This window comes from Miniopterus schreibersii (assembly GCF_964146895.1).
Source record: "Miniopterus schreibersii genome assembly, chromosome: 21".
Lineage (NCBI taxonomy): Eukaryota > Metazoa > Chordata > Mammalia > Chiroptera > Miniopteridae > Miniopterus > Miniopterus schreibersii.
The window spans coordinates 6261423-6272846 of NC_138123.1; the positions used below are offsets into that span (position 1 = coordinate 6261423).

General features: G+C 48.8%; 1 protein-coding gene across 1 annotated transcript; it reads right to left on the reverse strand.

Annotated features, from left to right (window-relative positions):
* Positions 1–227: 227 nt before the first annotated feature.
* Positions 228–10468, reverse strand: HHIPL2 (HHIP like 2). Its single transcript, XM_081124043.1, has 9 exons — positions 9734–10468; positions 7525–8177; positions 6582–6725; positions 4376–4707; positions 4067–4193; positions 2813–2958; positions 2241–2322; positions 1604–1686; positions 228–873 (listed from the first exon to the last, which is right to left on the reverse strand). Exons 1-9 carry the CDS (start codon positions 10052–10054, stop codon positions 497–499), a joined length of 2265 nt encoding a protein of 754 aa, XP_080980169.1. The 5' UTR covers positions 10055–10468; the 3' UTR covers positions 228–496.
* Between the last annotated feature and the right edge of the window lie 956 nt (positions 10469–11424).

The window sequence follows — 11424 nt, forward strand, 5'->3', positions numbered from 1 at the left end:
CTTCACTGACACCGAATGTCTGTTACGAAACCCTTTCAGACCCTTGAATACCTTAGTGCCAAGACTACTTACTCCGAACCTGCAAAGGAGATGACCACTTTAGGGGGGCTCTCCTAGGAAACCCGTCACCACAGGCCTCCTCTTAGACCCAAGAGGTGGCTCAAGGTGAAATATGGCTCTTAGGCTAATGCCAAACATTCGGGAGATCAAGAGATACACGTCCATTTGAGCAAGTGCTGATTTAATTAGCTCAGGTTACAGGCATTTACAACACAAACTAGAGACGGGCAGTGCAAGGTTTACAGACTAGTGCCCAGGACAGCCAGGTGCACTGGCCACGTGGGATTTGGTCTCCCACTAGGAGACAGTGAGCATCCTTCAAACAGCAAGATTCCCAGAGAGAGAATCACACAGGCCCTGAAGTCAAGTTCTCTCCGCCTGCCCCCCCACACCCCCCATCCAGCCGCAGCCTCTCCCACCCCCACTTCCCATTCCTCTAAGGCCCCAGTTTAGCAGCAGCAGGTTCCTGGTGGTGGGGTGGCTCTCCCCCCTCAGGTGCCCTGGTCGACCACCTTGACAGAAAAGGCCAAGGAGGGCTTCTTCCAGCTCGCCCCCACTGTGCTGGCTGGGTCACCCGGCCACTGCGGGGTTTCCGGCTTTTCTTCTTCCTCCCCTGGGGGCCTGGGGACCGCGTTTGGGCTCCCTTCTCTGCACCAGGTCCTGGAGCCGGCTTCCTGCTTCTTGTGGGAGGAGCTGGCTTCTTGGAGGAGCCTTTCTGAGCTGAGGCCGGGTCTGGACGGGAAGCTGAAGTCACATTGGAGAACTTTCCAGTGGCTTTCTCTGACTGCTCCTTTAGCAGGTCCAAGACCGTCTCTGGGAAACAAGCAGTAATTTAGTGAGAAATGTAAGCCCTGGAAAAGGAGCTCCAAGAAAAGCTCCACCGAGGAGACCTATGACTGCATGGGGGTTCTTTAATATAAATTCTTTTGAAATTAATATTTTTTTAAGCCCTTTAACTGGCCTGGACCTTGATCTAAATATATTACCTCTTTAATAGGGTCCCTCCAATGGCACATAGCTCTGGAATAGTTCCCTTAAGATAGTGTCCCTCCTCCACAAGTCTTTCCTGACTCCCCACCGTACCCCAAGGATGCAGGAGCCCTCGGTGATATTTCTTTCTTTATTTGCCTGCACTACCCACTCCCCTTCTATTTAACTCTGAACTCTTATAGGTCAAGTTCACTGCTATAGCCCCAGGGATTAGCACTGTGCCTGCCACAAAAGAAGTAATAAATGAATGAGTGAATCCATGAAAGATTGATTGAATGAATGAATACAGGAATGATTGATTGAATACATGAGTGAATGAATTGATGAATGAATGAATGGAGGACAGCAGGCCACAGGAGAAGCAGGTGTTGCCCCTACTCCCTCTAGTACGAAGAGATGTATAAAATGAGCCACAAGTTACAACCCTCAACCACAGGACAAGCTGTAGGTGAGAAAGTAAGACCTCCCACCCAGCAGGAGTGTCGTATTTGCAGAGGGCACTATGTCTGCGCCTTGGTGCCAAGGCCTGAGTCAAAGACAAGGATGGACTCACTGGCGAGTGGCCTGAACTGGACCCGCTTACTCCTGGTTTTCACCGGCACTGGTTTGTATCTGCACTTACCGGGGGGAGCTCGTCTGAAAACAGAGACAAAGAGTAAGGACCCAGGACTCTCAAGAGGGGACTGGAAAATCAAGGGCACCAGAAGGCACACGTCTGTAAGAACTGGGCTCAGCTCTCCCTTCTCTATGGGGATGGAATGGATGTCGTCGGAAATAGGCAACGAGCTCAGATGGAGAGGAGAAAGGGCATGGGAGTCACAGGGACACCCTTGGAAGGCTGTGTGGTGAGAGGGTTAGGGGCACAGACATGGCAACAGACACAAATGGGTTCAAATCCTGGGGACCACAGGCAAGTAAACCTTGCCAAGTCTAAATTTCCACATCTATAAAATACAAAGAGGAACAGTACCTATCCCTGCAGGGGGTGGTGAGGATTAGATGAGAGCTGTGTACTTGGCACACTGAGAGTGATTGATAAATCACTTTTTAAATTTTTTTAAATGAGATTTGAAAAAAACCACAAACTTGGAACAGTGCCAAGCACATAGCAAGCGCTCCACAGGTGATGACGGTGGTGGTGGTGGTGGCCATGGAAATGCACCTGAGAAGAAAGCGAGACCAAACCTCACCTGGACGGGTCCACAAATTTGTAAATAGATCCGTGCGGGGCGTAGGCACTTGGGTAAGAGGTGGCCAGGAAATAGAGCTCCCCTGAGAAAACAGACAGGCAGTCAATCATGGGACACGAGGCGGGGCCAGACACAGAGCTGGGCACACAGAAGACCCTGGGCACCAGCGAGGGCCCTGACATGCATGAGCCCCAGGGAGGGAACCCGAATCCTGCGTGACAGCTCCCCAAGACTAGCTCAGCGTGTGGCCCAGGGCAGGTACATTTCTGTTTACATGCATGGCACCAGGAAGGGGCGGGTTGGCACAGTCAATGTTTCCTTATTGATGAACAAAATAATTCCATCAGGGGCATTGTGATGACTAAATTAGATAAAAACTGTAAAGGGCCCAGAACAGTCTCCCATAAATTATAAAACGTGACTAAATGAGAGTGAGCCGAGAAGAAGTGGTCACTGCTATTTCATGGCAACGATAGTGACAATAACAATCACTGGTAAACGTTCAGTTCCCAATGCCCGTGATTATCTGAGTCCCAGGGAGCAGAAGTCAGATGGGCCAGCACGTGTGTTACCCGCTTCGTTTTCGGCAAAGGAGATGATGAACTTGCTGTAGGTGCTGATCAGCCCGGGAAAGGCACAGGCCTCAGTGCTGCCCAGACAAACGTCCCGCTTCTTCCATTTGTTGGTTTTCCTATCTTCCTGCAAAGCCATAAGTCGACTAGATGAAAAATAAAACCTTATATTTTAGGGATCCATATTTTCCACCCACAGGGTATTTTTCTTCCTAGAATCACAGCATCCTTGAGGGTTAGAACTGGGTCTCCCACAGGACATCAGTAACTAGCTTCTCCCAAGGATCCAGAAGCTGCCTCACAGATGTCAGTCACCCACTTGCCCAAACGGGAAGCTCATCAAGGAGTTTGGGCCCTGTGAAGGCTGCACCACTACGAAGACTAACTTAATCTCTTTTAGTTGTGTGACCTTTGGCCAGTTGCTCGACATCTCTAAGCCTTAGTTTTTTCATCTGTAAAATGGGGCATGAAAATAGAATTTATCATAGGCGAGAACTGAGAAGGTTAAGTGAGATAATATACATAAATATCTCACCAATGTACCTGGCATATAGTAAGGGCTCAAAAACCAGTAGCTATGATTATTATGATGTCTATATGAGATAGAGACTTTATAAGCCTCATCATCTATCTGAATTAAAGGCAGGTTTTTAGAAGGGAAAGGAAGTTGGGTAAACCAGAGGTATCGCCTGAAAAGCTGTATGAAAACAGAGAAGCCCAATCCCAGGCGATTCTAATGCATATGCTTCCATTAAGAGAATCACTGCATGTTAACCAAGTGATATATATGGGGGGGGGAGTGAAAGGCAGGGGTTATGGTAAAAAACATAAAGAACAATTAAATCCCAAAGATCTAACAAGTGGTAAAGGATCGGACCAATTGCTAACTCCACCCCATCTCTGTAACCAAGGATTGCTATGTGAAAATATTAATATCCTGTCTAGCTAAGGGGGTAACGGGCCAGATTTACCCTCCCAACTCAAACAGACAAAAGAGAATGACAATTGTTTAAAAGACATTAGAGAACAGTGAAGGACTGTGTTCTCTAGGAGATGGGAGACAAACAAGGTGAGCCCTACCATTGTCCCAGTTGGCTACCTTAAAAGTCTCCATTGAAGGGAAGGAAATCATAGGCAGAGCCTAGCAGACTCCTTGAGTTGAAAAGACAGAGATGAAAGTCCAGCCTCCACCCAGCTCACTTGCTCATAAAAATGTTAAAATAAAAGAGAGAGGAAACATCAGTGGTTCCTTACCCACTCATGAAGTCCCCAAAGATGTAGAGGCCATTGAGATTTGGAGATTCGCACCCACGGTAGACATAACCTCCGGTGACAGACTTCCCCAGTGAGTGGCCATAAGCATAGATTGGCAGAATGTCATCTGTCCAGGGGCAGGAAGAGAGTGTCACAGCTAAAAATTAGCAGCCTTGATCCCCAGTAGGGGGAGTGCAAGCGGCAGCTGATGAGTAACTCTCATCATTGATGTTTCTCTCTCTCTCTCCCTTCCTCTGACATCAATAAAAACATATTTTTTACAAAATCATCAGAGAGTTTCTCACTTACTCAGGGAAGCATTGTGACAAAGCTTCTGGTCATAACACTCGAACCCTTCCTTTGCTCTCCAGCCATAGTTCCCGCCTTTCACGATGATGTTGACTTCCTCAAACCTGTTCTGTCCCACGTCCCCACAGAATATCCGGCCTCGGCCCTGGCGCGTGACGGGGTCCCCTCGGTCCACCGCACAGCGCCATGTGTTTCTGATTCCATAGGCGTAGATGGCGGGGTGCGCCCCCGGCTCAGAGACAAAGGGGTTGTCCAGGGGGACCCGGTACCGCTTGCCATCAGAGCCTGCCCCGTTCACGTCGATCCTTAGCACTTTGCCCAGCAGGGAACTTCTGAAAGAAAGGGGGCCAAAAAACAGGCACGGGATAAACACGCAGCAGTGGGATTGCTGGATCATGGCTCGTTCTGTCTTTAACTTTCTGAGGCATCGCCACACTGTTTTCCACAGCAGCTGCACTACTTTGCACTCCCCACAACAGGACACAAAGGTTCAAATGTCTCCACATCTTGCCAATGCTTGTCTTTTTTTTCTTTTTTTTTAATAATAGCCTTCCTAACAGGTGTGAGGTGACATCTCACTGCGGTTTGATTTGCATTTCCCAGATGCCCAGTGATGTTAGCATCTTCTCATGCACCTGGTGGCCATCTGCGTGCAAGAGGAGTAAGTTCGAGAGACCTGCTGTGCAACACTGTCTCTCTGATGAACAATATTGTATTAGATACTCAAAGATTTTTAAAGGACGATCTCATGCTAAGAATTCAAAAATAAAGCAATAAAATAAAAAGTGAAATAAAATGGCACAGGACAGAGGAGACAGCCAAGAAAGGCTTGCAAATAATAGTTGATGCCCAAGGGGACATCTGTAATACTTTCAACAATAAAGATAAATTTTAAAAAATAATAAAGCAATAAAATAAAAAATGAAATAAGTAAATTAAATGGCACAGAATCAGAGGAGACAGCCCAGGAGGGCCTGCTAATAATAGTTAATGCCCAGCAACTGGTAGGCATCACATGGGGAGACATGATGATACATATATAAACATACACACAAGTACACATATACGAGATATTCAGACTTCCTGACTTTTGGATCAATGAACCACCAGGCAAAAGTTTGATGGAGTTCTGGTCCACGTGACCCTGAGCCAGTCTTTTTATTTTTACAATGAGATGGTTTCTCTCAGATTTGGTCTAATGCCATGAACTTTTTTCAAAGGAGCTGGTTCTATTCTTCCTCATAGAGCAAGGTTTTCAGCAGAAAGAGCAGAGGCTCTGCTGATGACTGTGGTCTCTGGGCCTCAGTTTCCTCATCTGTAAGGCAGAGTTGCACTACCTTGCAATGTGGTTGTCATGTAAGGGTTAAATGAGTTATTGTGATACAGCAGGCATGGGACAAATGCTGGATCTTTATTATTATCAACAAAAATGATGCTATTACAAAGGACCATGGGGGCCAAGTGCTTGCTGGGTGCGAAGGGCAGGAGGATCACATGGCCTCTATCCAGGCAGCACAGCCTCATCATCAGAGTTTGAATTCTGGGTCTGCTGCTGACTCACTGTGTGACCTTGGACAAGCTACTCTTCTCTGTCTCCACTGTCTTATTGTAAGTGGCTGTCACAATACCTACACTTCATAGGGTTCATTCATTCCATAAGTATTTATGGAATGCCTCCATGTGGCAAGCACTACTCTAAGTCCTAGGGACACGTCAATTAAAATAGATAAAAATGCGTGTCTTTGTGGGCTGTTAGAATTACATTCTCGAATAAACGCAAGGTATTTAGAACAGCACCTGCACTCGGTGAGCACTCAATATATATTAGCTCTTATTAACTGACCTGTCATGTATCTCTGGGGCCTACCACAGTGCCTGGAACTCAGTGCTCAATAATACTGTTGAGTTCAATTGAATTGGATGATCAGGTCTTGGTGTGCAAATAATGTCCTGATAACATATATTAAACATTCTGAATTTGTCTCTGTAAAGTGCTCTGAATGTCACATTGCCACCCATATTATCAAAATACACTATGATGGAAATGCACTGGACAGAACCAACTGCCCCTCCCACTTGCCTCAACAGTGGGAACTACATGTTGCAGCAAGTGGTTCCGGTTTGACCCTCTGGAGGCTCTGTCTTAGGAAAACATTGCCCGGGGCTCACCCTAAGGGGACAGGGACCCAGCCTCCATCCAGCTTACTTGTTCTGAGCGTTTCCAAATTTGCCAAAGGGGTCCCCAGCCTGTCCTCCATCCCCGGTGAATATGTACAGATAGCCGTCCAGGCCAAAGAGAAGTTGGCCACCATTATGGTTGGAGGCTGGCTCTTCTATCTCCAAGATGACCCTGGAAGGAAAAGAGAAACCACACGTGAGGCTTTAATATAAGCTCAACTGTATCCTCTTGAGATACTCAGAGACGACTGGACCAAACTGGCCAAGAGTCTCCAAGGATTACAAAGCAGGTAGCTTCGGGGCTCTGGGACACCCAGTGTGTCCTAGTATGACTCCTTCACGCATCAGTTTTCTTTTCTATCAGGACTTCATGAGATGTAGACCCAGCCGGGGTAACAACTGTTCTTTTCTGAGGCTTGGGCCTTACTCTCTGCTCTACCAAGACCCTCAAATCCCTTCCTTTGAGCAACCTCACAAGGGTTGGTCTATCAGTTCTTCATGCTCTTTTCAATCCCCCAACCTGTCCATATGGAAAAGGAGAGAAGGCAGAGAGCAGCAAAAATGGCAGAATGGTAGAGTGGAAAGAGTGTGAGCTCGGGGACGTTGGAACTGAGTCCTTTGTTTATGCATCAACCCATGAGGATGAGAATTCCCACATTCAGGGTAAAGGGCCTGGGATCCACACTATAACCAGAGATGGCTATTATCTAAGTACTGATATCATCTGTAATTATTTTTCTATCCATTATGGCTGCCGGTCTTTACCTTGTATAAAGTCAAGCAAGCACAGCTCTAATTGGGCAACTGCAAGGTGATGGTGATACCCCATGAAGACCTTTGACTCTAGAGTCTAACCTGAGCTATCCTCATTAATTAACAACTCCTTTGTCAACATTATAAGCTAGTGGCCCTAAAACCAGGGAAGTCCCCCATATCTCCTAGGTATACAGATGCTCCTGGGTGTGTCTCACCTTTCTGATTTTGGGTCAGCTTTGTTGGGGTCAGCCTGGGAAACCTTCATCTGACTAATCCGGATCTTTTCTACTTTCTTCTTGCCCAGGCACGAATAATAAATATAGAACTTGCGGTTACGGCGGAATTTGGGATGAAAAGCCAGCCCCAAGAAGCCTCTCTCATCCCCAATCCATGGAGTGGTCAACACGATGCTCTTGAGGTCCAAGAAGGGCTGTTCCAGGCGACTCCCATCGGGCAGGTAGGCCCACACCACCCCCACCTGCTCGGCCACGAAGAAGCGATGGGTGCCGTCCCCAGCATGGACCATGGAGACGGGGTTCCTCAGCCCATTGGCCACCTCGGTCAGGCAGAGCTGTAGGCAGCCCTGATGGTCTTCGGCCACCACACCCAGGTTGCGGTTGAGATGGTCATTCCTCAGGACGTTAGGGAAGCAATAGTCCTGGTCAGGAAGGTTGAGGAGGTGGCAGAAGTGGGCGCCATCTCTTTCATGGGACTCCCGGAGGCGATGGTCACTGGTCAGCAGGGAGATGGCAGAGTGGCAGTTGGAGTGAAATGTGGAGCAGTAGTCAGAGCAGAGGCCTGGAAGGTTCCTGAGCGGTGTCTGAGGGTTCTCAGCATCGTAGAGATGGGCTGCGTAGGGCGAGCACTCCTAGAAAAGACAGAGAGCTCACTCCCTGGACCAGCCCCATTGTGGTCAGACTGGCCACAATGGGGCTGGTCCAAATTTTTTGTTTTACATTTTTTATTAATTTTTTTTTTAAGGGAGAGAGAAAGGAAGAGGGAGAGAGAAAAACACCCATGTGAGAGCAAAACATGGATGGGCTGCCTCCTGTATGCCCCCTACCGGGGATCGAGCCTGCAACCCAGGCATGTGCTCTGACCTGGAATTGAACCGGCAACCTTTCAGTGCATAGGACGACACTCAACCAACTGAGCCACCCTGGCCAGGCAGAACAAGTCCTTTAAAACTCCTGATTCCTCATCAGTAAAATGAAGATCATAATAGCTGCCTACAGACATTGCTGGGAACACACTACCTGTGTCGGGGAAGAGAGAAGGAGCGCCTTGTAATTTTTTAATAAATAGACACGTGTAGGTTATTCTGATTCTTCAATTCCCTAAAACAGGAGAGCTCTGAATCTGGCTTTCTGAAATCTCACTCAATAGCAGAGGGGCAGGGAGGAGAGACAGAGGAAGAGACATTTTTACTAAGAGAATTCTCAGAAACCGACAGCCTCCATGTTGCTACTAAGAACCCAGCTTCTGCCCAAATGGTTATCCCAGAGTTATTTCTCCAGGAAACAGCTGAGGGGGGTGCCGAGGTGACAGAGCACAGCCTCAGGCGATGCCACCCAGGTGGCTGGCTGGCTTCTGTGCCAGGTGCTGCTGTGTTCCGTGCACAGAGCCAAGTGGTCACACTGACACGCCCAGAAACGTCTCAGATCAAAGTTCTGCCTGGATTTCCTGTCTCACCCCCAGCCCATCGTTGGAGCGCTGCTCCCCATGGCAACCTCTTCCATCAGCTGTCCAATGCCAGCTCTCCCCTGCACCCCTGAGCCCCTTCCCACCGAGCCGGTGTGTGCAGCTGGCACCAGCATGGGGGATGCCTGCCAGGGATGTGGGTTCTGGCTGCTGGAGAGCCAGGAGCAGAACCTCTGAGTCATTGCTGCTCAGCCGCTTGAAGCCCTCCCAGTCTAGCTCTGGGGTGCTAGGAGAGCCCCCCAACCCCTGCCGCCACATCATCACACCACAACCCCTGGCACGCATGACCCAAGTGAGGCCTGGATCCCGGCAGATGCCCCTGCTGCCCCCATGCACCGCATCAACACCACAGGTGTGTGCTGTGCCCAGCTCCTGGAGCCTGTGGCAGGGCCCAGACTACAGCTACTCGAGAGCATCCTGAAGGGCACGGGCTCACCCTCCGGGGGCCTGAGAAAGCCCCAGGGCCAGCAGAACCCACAGGGAGAGCTTTGGGAAACCAGTGAAAACCGACTCAGCACATCCTTACCTCCCTGCGCCTGTCCAGAGCCCAAAGCTCTAAAGTGAGGCAGCTGGCAGCTGAGCTTCTAAAACCCTGGGTACCAAAGAGCCCTCGCCCCAGGACCCAGGCCACTCACTCAGCACCCTGGTCTGCTGGGCTGGAAGGTACTTTTCGAAGTTGGCTCCCTCATTTCCATCTGGGTTCTTTTCTATACTCAGTCCTACCTGGCACAGGATGTCTTTAATGTAACGGCCACACAGCTCATGGTCCTTCAGGTCAAGGTAGTTCATGATGTCTCCGTACCGAGCAGCAATGCGGCGGTCCTTACGCTGGTCACAGCAGCCGAAGGACTCATAGTCAGAGCAAAACTTGAGGTGCAGTGGGGGCCGGAAGGGGGGGCCGTAATCCAGGCACTGGGGGTGCCCCTGCAGCAAGCCCACCCGGTCCAACAAGAATGCAAGGCAGAGGCAGAAAATGCCAGAAGAGGTCGGGAGCTGGGGGCCCTGCCAACTCAGACCCTCCCTGAGAACAGGTTTCCTCAGCATCGTGGCCTTGGGAGCCCTCAGGCTGCTGTGTTTGCTCAGGTTGACTTCCCTGCTCTGGGCTAATTCTTTCCTCTCCTCCCTTCCCCACCCCCGGGTTTTCCTCCTTCCTTCTCTCCCCCCTCACCAAGTTCACTGGTTTCTGAGCAGGATCCCTCCTGTGGGCTGGGTAGCCAAGTAGCTCCTATGAATGCAGTGAGAGGTGGCCCTGTCCCCTCCAATCCCCTAAACACGAAGCCGGCCAAGTCCAGACACCTACTGCTGATTTATTGGGGATCATGGCTGTTTAGCACATAGGGGCAATGTCGCCAATGGGAGAGGTGCTGTGAGTCACTGAAACTGCAAAGAATTCCTGCGAGGGGGGAGGGGCAGAGACCAGGAAACTCGGGCTGCGTTTAGCTTCACTGGCTGAGCAGCCCGGAGTCTCCCAGGAGAACACACGCTATGCAGTCCGGACATCAGGCTGTGGAAGCCCAGATTCAGGGGCTCCTGCGGTGCTCGGTGGGAGGATTTTGTTCATAATAATAAATGTTATCACTTACTGAGGAAAAAACTACACACCTGGACTCATGTGAACTTCTTATCCGCCTTTCCCAGAATAAGGGAATAAAGCTGAGGCTCAGCTGAGGTGCTTTGTTGAATCCGGGTCTTTCTGACCCCAGAGAGCCTGCTTTTTGTCGTTGCTACAGTTTCACTGACATATGATTCATATGCCACACAATTCATTCATTTACAGTGTACACTTCCATGACTGCAACCACCATCACACCAATGTTGGGGCATTTTCATCGCTGTGAGAGAACCCCTGCACCCCGTAGCCTTCACACCCATCCTATCTCCCCACCCATCTTTCCTAGGCAACCACTAATCTACTCTCATTCTCTCTCTAATTTGCCTATTCTGGACATTTCATATAAATGGAACCATATATGGTATAGTCCTTTTCATTGTTTTAAAGAGCTGCTACCCAGTCCTAGCCACAGCAATCAGACCAGAAAAAGAAATAAAAGGCAACCAAATTGAAAAGGAAAGAGGAACGCTGCCACTATTTGCAGGTGACAAGATACTACACATAAAGAACCCTAAAGATTCTACCAAAAAACTATTAGAAATAATAAGTGATTCAGCAAAGCAGCAGGATACGATATTTTTTTTGGATATATCTCCTCGGGCAAGGGAAACAGAAGAAAAAATAAACAAATGGGACTACTTCAAACTAAAAAGTTTTTGCAATCCCATAAAGGCTTAATAGCCAAAATATATAAGGAACTCATACAAATTAACAGCAAAATAACAAACAATCCAATTGAAAAATGGGTAGAAGACCTGAATAAACATTTCTCCAGAAAAGGACATACAGATGGCCAAGGAAA

Excerpts from the sequence above, each read along its gene's own strand:
- HHIPL2 (XM_081124043.1), bottom strand. The coding sequence starts at position 10,054 with ATGCTGAGGAAACCTGTTCTCAGGGAGGGTCTGAGTTGGCAGGGCCCC. Across the intron at positions 4,708-6,581 it reads TTTGGAAACGCTCAGAACAA|AAGTTCCCTGCTGGGCAAAG; the intron begins GTAAGCTGGATG and ends CCTTTCTTTCAG. Across the intron at positions 874-1,603 it reads CCAGTTCAGGCCACTCGCCA|AGACGGTCTTGGACCTGCTA; the intron begins GTGAGTCCATCC and ends CTTGTTTCCCAG.